The sequence below is a fragment of the Musa acuminata genome, chromosome BXJ1-6 (genome assembly GCF_036884655.1).
Source record: "Musa acuminata AAA Group cultivar baxijiao chromosome BXJ1-6, Cavendish_Baxijiao_AAA, whole genome shotgun sequence".
NCBI classification, from domain to species: Eukaryota; Viridiplantae; Streptophyta; class Magnoliopsida; order Zingiberales; family Musaceae; genus Musa; species Musa acuminata.
In genome coordinates, this window is record NC_088332.1 from 44,386,106 (window position 1) to 44,399,855 (window position 13,750).

At 41.9% G+C, this 13,750-nt stretch overlaps 1 protein-coding gene across 6 annotated transcripts; it reads right to left on the bottom strand.

The window, feature by feature from the left end:
• Positions 1 to 674: 674 nt before the first annotated feature.
• LOC135581560 (chromatin modification-related protein eaf-1-like) lies at positions 675 to 13,182 on the bottom strand. Of its 6 annotated transcripts, none has more exons than XR_010514623.1 (9): positions 12,979 to 13,182; positions 11,549 to 11,802; positions 11,230 to 11,445; positions 7,055 to 11,141; positions 6,870 to 6,967; positions 6,538 to 6,692; positions 6,364 to 6,439; positions 6,080 to 6,224; positions 675 to 799 (listed from the first exon to the last, which is right to left on the bottom strand). XR_010514623.1 is itself a non-coding variant. In XM_065189340.1 (8 exons), exons 2-7 carry the CDS (start codon positions 11,753 to 11,755, stop codon positions 6,367 to 6,369), a joined length of 4,734 nt encoding a protein of 1,577 aa, XP_065045412.1. In that variant the 5' UTR covers positions 11,756 to 11,802; positions 12,979 to 13,182; the 3' UTR covers positions 5,948 to 6,224; positions 6,364 to 6,366. The 6 variants fall into 6 exon arrangements, 4 of the variants coding, with proteins under 4 accessions (XP_065045412.1, XP_065045411.1, XP_065045409.1 ...); XR_010514624.1 differs by having other exon boundaries at positions 6,051 to 6,224; XM_065189340.1 differs by lacking the exon at positions 675 to 799 and having other exon boundaries at positions 5,948 to 6,224; positions 6,870 to 6,934; positions 7,124 to 11,141.
• Between the last annotated feature and the right edge of the window lie 568 nt (positions 13,183 to 13,750).

Below are 13,750 nucleotides of genomic sequence, written 5' to 3' on the forward strand. Positions count from 1 at the left end.
TACTTTCTCTCTAACTTTCTGTCTCTTTCTCCTCCCTAGAGAATAGAAACCTCGTTATATACTGGTTGACCTCTTCCCTTTTATCAAAAATATTTACAAATAAAATACAATTCAGATCACTTGGCAAGAAACAAAAAAAATTGTGAGTTATACACAAAGTCAAACCAAAGGGGAGCCTTTACAAATTCCAGAATCATTGGCTGTTGCTCTTTGCAACTTATTCTTCAACCACTAATAAAGTAAAAGGTACCTATGGACAAGATAAAGTAAAATACATACTGTAATGTATTCATTGGAAGCCTGATTCATTTTTAATGTGTGGGAGTAAGTAGAGTTGCAACTGAGTCCATTTTTGTCAGTACAACAGTAAACCAGATTTAACATTCTTCAGTGTTCCACTGTTAAGGTACTTCATCAGAGAAAAGAGGACACTAACTTGACATATTAACATTCTGGAATGTAAGTTTAGGTACTAAAGATCCCTTGTCCAACTATTCAAGAATATGTACATGTACACATGAATGAACGCCACAAATTTATGCAGACCTAAGAATTAACTATCATATAGCTAATTGGTGCCGCAGATAAATACATAGGTTCTAGCATGTCAATACTAGGAAAAAGCCAGCAGTAAGTAGGCACTTCTGTGAGACGAGTCATCTAAGCATTTAAAATGACGAGATAAAAGGAGAATTGCACTACCAATAAAGATCTGAGAATGTAGAAGGGTAGATTATTACATTGAAAGTCCAAAGTTCTATCAGCAACTGGATTCCTGAACCTAATAGCACCCTCCAAACTGCAGATACCACAAAACAATGAACCAACATCACAATAAAAAAAACTCAACAAGTTCTAAAAGAATCGAAGGATAGAGATGCCTATGTCCAGTATAAATTTTAAAAAATATTAATAAAGATTATTTGCATAATCTTGACAAGGACATGTCTATTAGCAAATAGACTAACTACACCACAAGTTCGACTAGCAGAGTGATCAATAGATGCTAAAATAAACTAGACATCAAGAAATGAACAAGTTCACTATCATCACCTTAATTAACAATTAAGTCCCAACATAAAATACAAAGAATATCATTAATTTTTTACTTAATTTTACAAAAAGTTATAAACATAAATGATTCAATGGCATTTTTGTTCAATATATTGATGATGACAGACTTATTGAGATATAATATATATATATATATATATATATATATATATATATATATATATATATATATATATATATATATAACAGCACTAACTTCAGTTGTGTTTAGCAGTGCAGGTACAATTCTTCCTGCTCTTAACTGACAGTGTTAACTGACAGAGCATGCATAAATATTTTTTTTTATTTTACTCAGTGGAAAAATCTCCCCAAGATCCAAATGTATGGCTCCGTTCTTCCACTTGATTACAAGTTAGTGAAAAACATACAATAAATCAAAATGAAAGGCTTTGTTTTTAAAATATAATATGTTAATCTAGTTATTCAAATGCTTCTGACACAATAGTGATCTAACCTACACAACTTGAGTCAAAAAATCATAGCTAAAAATATATGCTCCCAAGATATCGTGGCTGTAATTATCCAGAAAAAAATCATAACCTGATGCCTCCATTTTGGAAAAGAAAATTTCTGCAAACAAAAAAAGATTAAGAGAGAGAGTTTCTGGGAGTGATTATTTTATTCACTAATTACAAAGATACAATATAAGGGTGGCTCAGCTACAAGGCTTTTATCAATGTGAGATCTATGAAGGGTCAATGTACAGAAAGATATACTACATCCATAAGTTCTCACATGTATCATATGTGCACCATACAAGTCCATAAATTGATAAAAATAAAAAATAGGCATCTTTCCACTATGCTGTTTGGCACCAAAACTCAGAGTCCCAGAAAAAACTCCAATGTTTAACTCAATGTTAAAAAGGACCACATTTAACTGTTCACATTGAAGTTCACAGTTGTCAAAACCAAATCCCTTGATATTGCAATTTTGCATACATGACCATCACAAGCCAAACCCAAGTTCTATGAAATGTGGGCAAGAGTGGGCTAGGATCAGATCTAGTTGAGATACTAGGTAGCCCAACGAACCCAACCTATTATATATATATATATATATATATATATATATATATATATATATATATATATATTATGTTACCAGATAGAGAATATTGTCGACCAATTATCATCTGACACATGGCCTACATGTGACAGTCAAGTTGGCATAGGAGAGACAAGACATGCCCCCTTGGTCTGCCTGCATGGACATAAGTCCAAAGCAGGCAATTACAGGCTGCCTCCCCCCTTTTTGCCTTCTATGTGGACAAGAGTCCAAAAGGGGCTGTTAAAGGCTGTTAGGGGCTATCCCCTCTCCCGAGGGGATAGCCCCTCTCCCGACCTCAATCTTTATGCATGTGGCACCTTAGGAGCTCAACGTTTTCACTTTGGAGGCACCTCAGACAACCCTACACACACGAGTCAGAATCACGTCGAGCTAACCAAGATGTCAACGACATCTCCCCATAATATTTTTTTGCACAAGAAGAAGAACCATATCGTAGGAACGTCAACTTGCAGACCCACTCAAAGAGCGTTCGAGAGAGAAGGCTCCACCCCACAGTACCTTCACTCATGACGGGCAACAACCGACGTTTTCGAACCTCGACGCAGATTTTGATGAGGTACTGGAGTATGTTTAACAACCCTAGACTCTCTCCCCCAATGATGACCTTGGCCCACATGCTTGTTCCCGCTGAGGTCTTCCAAAACCTCACTCAACAAGTGCAGACACTGATGGGTATAATACAGATCGTCGCCCCGTTCGTGCCTCAACTAGTTCAATCGGCAATGCCTCCAGCCCTGCGGCAGTCGACAATACTGCCGACGCTCGTCGAGATTCCCCAACCTGACGTGGCATTGATCGCCCAAGAACACCCGAGGCTCATTGAGCCCCCAGCATAGGAGGCACCCTGATCCCCGACCATAGAGTTCAGTAGACCTCACCATTCTTGGTTCGCCTTACCCAAGTTCGAGACGCAATCTACAAACTACATGGAGGACAGACACCCTTCGGGCTCAATTACAGCAGATGAACCAACTCCTAGAGGACATGCATCTAGAGTTCCAATTATTTAGGGGAGAAGACTTGACCAACCTCAACTAGGGTCGATCACCATTCGTTCAAAAGATCCAAGAAGAGCCTATCCTTGCTAACTTCTAACTCCCAACCTTGGAGGCATTTAATGGTTGTGCCGACCCAAACGAGCACATCGCAGCCTTCCGTGCTTAGATGTCCTTATACGACGCAATGGATGCTCTAATGTGTCGCACCTTCCCTACCATGTTGTGAGGCCCAACGCGAGAGTGGTATGACCACTTGAAGCCACACTCGATTAGCTCACACAACCAATTAGCAATAGAGTTCGAGCAACATTTCGGTGGGAATGTACACCCTTTGGCGTTTGACAGCAGCCTTCCTAGGACTTCGATAAGGAGAGGAAGAGACGCTCTCAGATTTCATTGCCCGATTCACAAACGAGATGAGGCATAACCAACACCCATCCGTCGCTCCTCAAACAAACATTTATAATAGGGCTTACGCCCTCCCGACTCTTCTGGTCACTAATAAAGGGACCACCGACGATAGTACCCGAGACACTATAGAGGGCCAATCAATACACACCGCTGAGGCAATGGTCTTGGGCAAGTGCAAGGAGTTGCGCAAAAGGTTGAAGCAAGAGCGAACATTGCTTGAATATATCACCCAAGGCGTGCCCGATGAAGTAGAGGCCTCAAAAGTTTGCCTCTAACCACTAGCAAGCCATCAGCGTGAGGTACACAAGTGGTTAGGCGTTGGATTTAATTTTGAGGTGCAATACCCCCAGTGACTCACCAACGCTGTACTTCTTAAAAAATCCAACGAAAACTGACGAATGTGTGTTGATTACATCGATCTCAACAAGGTATGCTTCGGGTGAGCATCCCAATGGCAACAACACGCCCCTACAAGGGTGAGCATCCGAAGGTGCCCGATGCACTCTCCTCGGGGGTGAGCATCTCAACGGCACCGCCGCGCCCCTACAGGGGTGAGCGTCCAAAGATGTCCAATGCGCTCTCCTCAGGGGTCAATATCTCAACGACACCCAATGCGCCCCTACGAGGGTGCATGTCCAAAGATGCCCGATGCGCCCTCCTCCGGGTTGAGCATCTCAACGACACCAATGCACCCCTACAAGGGTGAGAGTCGGAAGTTGACCAATGCGCCCTCCTCTAGGGTGAACATCTCAATAGCACCGACGTGCCCCTATAGGGGAGAGCATCTGAAGATGCCTAATGCACCCTCTCGGGGGTAAGCATCTTAACGACACAAACGCACCCCTACGGGGGTGGCCTGTTAGGGAGCTTAATGGCAGGAAATATTGGTGCACTTGACCCAAATATTTGAAACCTCAGCTTAATGTCATTGTGGTACCAATAAAGCGAGATTCACATAGGACCATAATAAGATTACCGATGTAGAAGCTATAGTTCATCAAGTAAAATTATACTAAATTAATGGGATAAAGAAAGTTAAAACTTAATTGATCATGTAAATGTATGTTGGTGAAAATCATTCAACATAAACCCTCAATCCAATAGAAACCGAAATAAGGATGCCAAAATATATCATACGGTAAGCACTGGATAAAGCATTGGTTCCAAGATGCAAAAAAATTAGCATCTAGTACAATGTAACTTCAAGTTCACATCCAAGCTCATTTTCCAAATCTAAGATTCAACTTAACAGTCTTCTAATATACTCAGGATTGTCAATAACAAGCATAAGACATTATATCGCTGGCAAATTGCAAGCTATAGGGTTAGCAAGATCCTTTGTAAGATGCTTCCTACAACTAAAACATTTACAAGATAACAATAGAAAATGATCCCTACAAACTAAATCACAAAGATAACTAGGCTGTTGTTAAAATTTGAAAAAAGTAATATAGTTTGCAGCACTAGTTTAGGTGAATCTCTTGGATGACTCGATTATCACATATAACCAATTTAACATCAAACTGGCATAACAGTGCCAATTGTGTTTTGTGACTGTACTGTACATGGTAAATGACAAAACATTGCATCAAAGAATCACAATTCTCATTCATCTCAGTGCACTTTTCATTAACACTGGGTGAAATCAAAACTCAACAACATTAACATGAGATCATTGCAGAATATTTACACAAAATAAATAGCACATGTTGGAGTCTAAGAGGAAGGGCACAGGAGGTGACTCCTAAAGGAATTATTGTGTGTCACTATGAAATAAAGGTAGATCAAAACAAATAGATCAAGTAAAGAAAAAGATCTGAGTAACAATCTAAACAGGAAAAGACAAATAGTACACATTGGAATCTAAGAAGAAGGGTGTCGGAGGGGACTCGCCTAAAGGAACTATTATCTGTGTTACTGTGAAATAAAGATAGATAAAAAAAAAAAATCCACCTTCTGGGTAACAATGTAAAAAGGAATGAATAGTCAAAATACTAGTAGAGAGAGGGTAGAAGTATACAACATGACAAACTAAAAATGCTACAAGGGTGAACCTGATGCACAAGCCCCCAATAATGGGGCAGGTCAATGACTACTTAAAAATATTCTTATCTATAACTTGATTACATTGTAAACACTATTCCACATCCAACAAGATGCACAATTCTCAGCAGGATCCTTTTTCCTTTATATATGTTTACCGTCCAAATGACTTGAAAATACTAGCATTGCCTCTCAATCAAAAATTCAATCTTATACTGAAAAGTATCAGCCATCTCATGTGATAGAAGATAGATCATTTCATGAGAAAGATTCCTACATAAGAAAAAGATAAAGCTTCCAATACTAAGACATGAACACAGGACATGCATAGATAAAAATAAAAACTAATGTGCAACCATAAATAATAACATATCAGGATTATATATGAGTCAGATGAAGTCACTGAAATAGAAAAAGTACAATAGCAAACGAAAGATAGTAAAGAGTCAATACATGAAATGACAAACTCAATCACCGCCTACCAAAGCTACGGAAGTCTGGAAGACTTGCAAAACTGCACAAGGTAAGCTAGTAAGATCGTTTCATAAGTTCATCATGACTGAAACAAATCTCCACTTGCTGATTCAACTACAGCTCAAAACCCATTTCGACAGCTGCAGCAGCAACCTGAAAAGAAATAAGATAATAATTAACCAATTTGATGTCTGAAAAATAGCTTATAGATAACCAGAAACTAAGCTTCATCTTGCATAACCAAAGAATATAAACATGAATAACTGAATTCTGTAGATTGTCATGACTTTACTGTTTATTTCAACTGTCTTCCAAAATAATTTCTTGATTTGTTTGAGTCTTCAAAGGATAAGACACCCTCAGATATTCTGCACAAAACACAAAAAGGCACAGTTGGATATGGTACTCTAAATTGCAGTATATATTGTTTGAAATTCCTTTTCTAAAAGCTGAACTGATTGATAACCTGTGTTTTTTGTTGTTCTCCTTCTTAATTGCCAATACCATATCTATGGCCATCCTTTGGTGCTCCCGACTCTGTGCATGAAAATCCAAGCCCTCCACTGTTCCACAGTCAACACTGCATATGCGGCACCATCCCGTCGTCCCAGGCTTCCTTTTCTTTAACAGCTCAAATGATCATAAAGAAACCAATCAAAAATCTTCTTAACGAGAAGAGCAACATCAAACATTACAACCACAGTGTGGAAACAGATGTTCTATGAACAAAATGGACAACAAACTGTTAATTGAGTGAATATCTCTACCTAAAATGAAACTAACATCAAAATGGCTCACCGTGCTAAACATTCCAGCCTCATTTGGAAAATCGTGCCCATAATTGACACCAAAACTGCGATCACCTGTGGGAAAATGCCCCCAATCAAATGGTTCCCCTGCATGTCAATTACTAGGCAAACCTCTAGAACCAAATGTTTCATTGACCACTATGTAACTTGCACAGACATGTCCGAAAGGCTCACCAGGGTGCATGTGGATGCGAGGGATCTCACGACCATCTAGATCTTTTCTTGTACTGCCAGGAAAGTTACCTGAATGAAGTTGCTCCACCATCCGGAAATTTCTAGGACGATCAGGAACACCTCTTGCAGAACGACCATGCAATGCCCCTGGCATAGAACTCTTGCTATCATGGAAATAACTGCCAGTTGAATCTGAAGGAAGGTTAAAAGCTTTTGATCGTTCAGCAAATCCATGCAGCTCCTTGGGATCAATATCCTCCATGTGTGGCTGGCTAGCTGATCCAAACCTACTAGATGGAAGACCACCAAGATTTTTTACTGGACTTTGTATATGACGATGACCAGATCCAGGCAGCGATCTACGCAAATCAGGAACAGCACCAAAGTCCTCATGGAAGCCAGCAGGCCTGCGCATTTCCAAAATATTCATCATGTGGAACTCTGAACCAGCCCTACTGGCTGGAAAAGGAGCAGAATTGCCAGCTTGGAAAGGACCAACTTGGGTTGCAAGGAATTCACTAGGAATTCCATCAGGCCCAGGCACAGATATAATAGAAGATCTTGGTATAGAATCAGGACCAACATGCTGCTGCCCCCTCTCAAGAAGCCTTGTTGAAGAACCATAACTATCAAACTTCTGGAAACCTTCACCATCCAAATGGGCCGGGCGAGGAAATTGTTTCAAATCTTCTTCAAACTCCCTGCCACTTACATTGTGCCTGCCAGGTTCAAGTGGAAAAGGCCTTGGCATCCCATCTCCCGGCAATGATCTGAATCTTTCATCTGGCAAAGGCTTTAGTCTGCCTTCAGCCAGCCCATGAGAATCATGCATGCCAACAAATCTCAACTTTCTTTGAATCCCGTTAGCAATCACGTTTGACTCGACATGTGGGTCAGTCTGTCTGACATCTTGAAAAACAGGCCTCCTGGTGTCATATATTTCAGCTTCCAATATATTGGGATTTCCAACATGAGAGGGAACTCCACGATCTTCAGGATGAAAAGGAGGTCCCCTTGGCATCATTTGAGTAGATGTATTAAAGGCGCCAGTCAGTGGCACAACTGGAGCTGTTCGTGTTAAAGACTCACCATGTGGAACTCTAGTAGTGCCAGCATGTGGCACAGACAAATAATTTTGACTTTGTCCCTGGGCTATAACCGGTTCTGGAAATCCTTGCTGAGGGAATCCAGCATGTCCAGGAGCCCTACCTGAGGTGGGCAAGACTGGACCAGGAAGGCCACCATGCATTGCATCCGAATGATAACCACCACCATATGGTTGCCCACTTGGAGGCCTAAGCGGCTCTTGTACAATTGAAGGCTGTACCTGACGAGGAATAGGTTCAGGATAACCATGATCCAGGGGTCTCATTTGGCTCAATATCATGTTTTGTCCAGGTGCCTGCATTTGGTATGGAGCTTCCTGGGATCTTCTATCATGAATCGCCCCTTGGTGTGACATTTGCAGTGGTAATATTTTGTCAGGTGCTGGAAACCTGGGGGTCATGACTGGCACATTTGAAGGATGACTGTGGGGTATGTGTTGTGGTGGAAAGCCCTCCTTATCAGATGAAGAACCTGCTGGGCCAACAACTTGTGGCATTCCTGATCCCAAGCCTTGCCAAGCTAACCAGGCCGAGTTCTTCTCGTGAGAACCAGGCTGTAAAGATGCTCCATCATAGGATGGCGTCACACGTTGCTTGGTTGGTTGTGGCAGCTGACCTCCATCACTGCTAGTAACTGACAGTTGCTGAGGAGGTTGAGTTTTACTAGCAATTTCCCCATCCGTCTGACCTTCACTTAAGCTAGATGACTCCTTCGGTAATGCACTAGAAATGGAATGCAAGCTAGCATCAGACGGCAAATTTGCACATTGAATTTCCACCTGCACACCAGCATTTACATCAGGTTTCTCTTCTACACCCTGAATTTCCCCTTCTACATCTCTATCCTTAGAAATATGTGATGTCTCAATACCATCTTCCGGCAAGTTAGCCAATTCTTCCTTAATCGCATGCTTAGATTCTGGAAGCTCCATATCGGTATGAGAATCCATGCTTCTTCCACGAACCAGTGTTGGTTCTACCTCCAGTTGCATATCTTTTTCCTTAACTTTGCCACTAACTTTTTCTTTAACAGTTTCCAACTCTGTTTTGAGAATCTTTGGATCAACCATTGCAGATCTTTCAGTCTGCTCATTGCCTTCGGCATTCTTGGCAGCTGTTTCTGTTGACAATTCAGTGGCATGGCCCACTTTATCTACTACCCCTGAATGTGATGCAGACACAGGTATAGAACTGTCATAGCTGCCAGGTTTTGGGAGATGAGACCTTTGTGAGTCATATGCTGCTGCCAAATTATTGCCTGGCTGGGTCAAGTGACTCTGACTTGGCGATTGTTGATTCAGAACATGTTGTACTAGCTTGCCTGGACCTCTAGGAGATTGTTGAATCAGTTGATGTGGCATGCCATTATTCACCATCACAGGCCTGCCGGCTACAGCCTGTGTTTGATGTGTTGTCAGAGCCTGAGATAGAGGCATACTCTGCTGAGGCTGCAGATGAGGAGGAAAATGATGTTGCGTATATGGTGGAACCTGAGGATGCAATTGCTGCTGTGATGCGAGCATCCCCAGCTGACTCTGCTGGCCAGAATTCAAATGGCCATGTGATTGCTGAGGAGGCAAACCCTGCTGCGGTGCCTGTGAATGCAGACCAGTGTACTGGTGCAGTTGTTGTCCATGCTGATGAACTGTAAGATGCGGTTGTTGCTGAGGTTGAAGACTTGCAGGAGGCCTTTGTGTGGGTAGCATTGGTTGCTGTTGGACTTGCATTGGGATATGCCCAGTTGGAGGAGGCATCCGAGGAGGCTGTTGAGGTGCAAACTGGTTTGGCAATTGAACAGGATGTTGTTGGGTAACACCTTGCTGCTGGGAATGCATAAGCATGGGATGTTGTGGTTGGGCACCAGGCTGGTCCTGCTGGAGCATTTGAGGCTGCTGGTACGACTGGCGTTCCGTCACCGCATGAACCGATGGATGCTGTGGTTGTGTCATTGGTTGGGGCTGAGCGCTAGGATGCTGGGGATGAGGTTGCAGAAGCATAGGTGGTTGTTGAAGGCTGGTAGGACGAGCCTGTGGTTGAGCATGTAGATGAGGCAGCTGTTGAGGAAGGGACTGTGGATGATGATGTGGCTGCAGAGGCTGTTGATATAGAGGTGCCTGGACCTGCTGCTGTGGTTGCGTCCGAGGATAAGACTGTTGGGTTTGATGTGGTTGGGGTGGCTGACCAAATTGTTGGCCTGCTATTTGAGCTTGGGGTGGCAGATTAGTTTGTGGACGCGCTTGCGTGTAAGGCTGCTGAACAGGTGTACGAGGCAGTTGTGTCTGCATTTGCACAAGATGGGCACTGGGTTGAGATTGGGGCTGGGGCTGGGGCTGGGGCTGGGGCAAATGTTGCTGCTGCTGTTGCAGTTGAGCTACCTGTGCTTGTGGCTGTGGCTGGGGCTGGGTTAGAGGCTGGGCCAGGGCTTGAGGTTGAAGCTGAGCTTGGGGATGAGGTTGAGACTGCACATATGAAGAAGTCTGCTGCTGTCCTTGGATTGCTAGCTGAGGGACAACTTGCATCTGAGATTGGGCATACTGTGGGTAGGGTTGCTGCTGATATTGAGCATTCTGTTGATATTGCTGCTGATAAGGGTCATAGCCATGGTACATCTGATAGTACTGCTGGTATTGCAATTGTTGTTGCTGGTACAATTGTTGAGGCGTTGGAACCTGTGCTGCAGCTTGTGCATTGCCGGTTGAATTCGTTTGACTTTGGCCTTGAGAAGCAGCAGGGAGTGTAGTTGCAGTAGTGGAAACAACAGGCATGATTACAGAAGTGGCAGCAGGCAGCGCAGTTGGAGTAGCTGCAGAAGCAGCAGGAGTTGCAACAGCTGCAGAAGTTGTTGTTGCACTAGCTGCTGAAGCAGTTGATGCAGGAGCTGCTGAGGAAGCCACACTTGGATCTTGGGAAACAGCTTGTGATGATGTTGTTGAAGCTTGAGCCTGACCACCGTCTACCTGTTGAGCTTGAGGTTGCAAACCCTGTATCACATAAATCGTCCAAGCATTAAATAAGAACAAGTTTACTGGATTATAGTCAATAAAATCAGCAAAGATTCTTAGAACTCACAGGACATATCTGTGTATGTTCTTGTACTTGCCGATGTATAATTTGAATACCACACCTGTTGCATACAACAGGTGAATTTCCAAAGGCACAACCAGTACAATGTGCAATACATTCTGACAATGTTCCCTGCCATTGACACCCACTCCTACAATAGAGACAGTAAACTGCCACTTTACCAATGGTCTCAGCAAGTGCTTTATTTGATTCAATCAGCGGCTGAATACAACAACAAGCTGCTATTAGAGGAAAAAAAAAAAAGACTCCTAGGAAGACTAAAAAAGAGAAATCATATTTTGTTTTGGGCGGGGGGAGCTGAGACCTTCGAGTCTGCTTCAGTCACGAGGTATCCATCATAAGGGCATGCTTGACTAGTAGCCACGATGTAAGCTAAGCATGGTTTGCAGTATAGATGGGTGCACTGAGATTGTAAAGCTTCATTTGGATAGATAAGTGTGCGGCAAACAGGACAGAAGTATTCACCAGGAAGGGTCTGAATATTCAGTATACACTCATTATCAAAACCCATAATGAAACTAGCTTCAGTCCAACTGAACTTGACACTATTCAGATACCCTGAAAGTTTGATTTCAGCAGTTAGACACTAAAAGATGCAAAACAACACATTTTAATTGCTTTTCAGCAAAATAAATCATGAAAACATAATATATGATGCTAAAACGATAGAATTTTCAACAACACAGTATTAGATCAAATATATAAATTTAGAGGGAACTAACTCCATCAATGATCTAAACACAGCCATCAATCTACATCAGTAACTAACACTACATCCTAGTCTAGGTAACCATTTGATGTGGCTAACAAATCTAATATCATCGCAGGATATTTCAACACATTCTTATAACAAAGATTCAGCTCACTTATTTATTTAATCATCCATTACCACTACTCTGTGACGAGACAATATAGTTAGAAGGTCATCAATAACTAATAGGACATCCTAGTCTAGGTACCATTTGATGTAGCTAATAACTCCGATATCATCCATTTCCACTAATCTGTGACAAGACGAAATAGTTAGAAACTAACAACATGACCCACCGTACCAAATAACAAAGGAAAGCAACTACAGTGAGCACAGCAAAAATTTGCTAAATGGAACAAGAGTGTAAATTCCGTGGTCCATATACGCATAAAATTGCCTATCATAATAAACCAAGAAATAAGCATCAAGATATAAAAACCCTAAACTACTCCCAAGCACTAAGTCCCATTGTCAAAGAATTTTGTTCATAAAATCGAACAGAATGGCACAAAAAGAAGATTCATAGGGAGACATCGATGAAAGGGCATCAAGAACAATAAAAAACAGCCTTAAGCACGACGAGATATTGAAAGAAGAGGAAAACTATATATTGATCATTCAACATGACCTAACATATTAAATAACAAAGGAATGAATCTGCCACAGTGAGCTCCCAGGAAATAATTAAACGAGATAGTAGCATCCGGTGTCCATGATTAAGACAATACACAATTTCACCATCTCAAACCAACAAGTGATCGTGCATAAACATCCCAGATAACAAATATCATTTCTGTATTTTGATCATAAGATCGAACAGATCACCGCAAGGAAAAAAAAGAAAGAAAAGAAATCACAGCGGAAGAAGCAAAGAAAGGGCATCAGGATTCGACCAAAATGTGCTCGACCAGAATCGGCATCGAACGAAGTAGAAGGCCAAAGATCCATGTCTTGAATTTCTAGGGTTTCAGCTGATGACGTACCTGACTCTCAACAACGGCCAAAAGCCTAGCCCGGAGAACGGAGTAGAACCGGGCCTAGGGTTTAGGGCCGGCCGCGGGGGTAAACCGATGCCGCTACGTGGATGCCACGATTTCGCCTCTTGGAGTCGAAGGGTGGATGTCAGGGCGGAGTGTGGAAGCGAGCGAGAGAGGAAGAGGACGGTGGAGATGTGGGGGCAGGGGAACGCCACAAGGTTAGTTATAAGGTGAAGTATCGTAACCACGCCAAAGAAACCTTTCAGAGGCGGTGGGAACTGACGGCTCGGATGCCGCGAGATAGAGAATTGACGGCTGCCGCTACCTGGTTGACGCGCTTTCGCGGATTGCGTCGCTAAAAAGCTGTGATTTAATGACCTTATTTGTCGAAAGTTATATCATCCAAATTGACGGAAAATTGACCGTTGGTTAGTATTTAATCATTCCTCTACGTGTAAGTTTTAACTATTACTTAATATTTATGACTCATTTTTCTCTTTTATTTTTTTGTTATAGTAACTGACTTCATCATTTAATCTGGCCCACTTTGGATTGATGATGGTCATTGTAAGACAACAATTCCTCTTATCCTTAGTTAATTTTCAGAAATCTATCCTCATATCTTGTCATTAAGAATATTTTTTTTATATATCTTGGACAAACTATTAGTAGTGAAAGTGTCTCACCCACCTAAATCGTCTAATGTGTTGTCACAGCATACTTGCTTTTGGGAGAGTTCATACCTCCTTTTTTTATTTTTATTTTTTGTTATGGATGA

Bases quoted from the DNA above. Each gene is read 5' to 3' on its own strand.
- LOC135581560 (XM_065189337.1), bottom strand. From the start codon at position 11,755: ATGGGTTTTGATAATGAGTGTATACTGAATATTCAGACCCTTCCTGGT. The intron at 11,446-11,548 runs GTCTCAGCTCCC...TGTTGTATTCAG, and splicing joins TGACTGAAGCAGACTCGAAG to CCGCTGATTGAATCAAATAA. The intron at 6,693-6,869 runs GTGAGCCATTTT...GAGCTGTTAAAG, and splicing joins AGGCTGGAATGTTTAGCACG to AAAAGGAAGCCTGGGACGAC.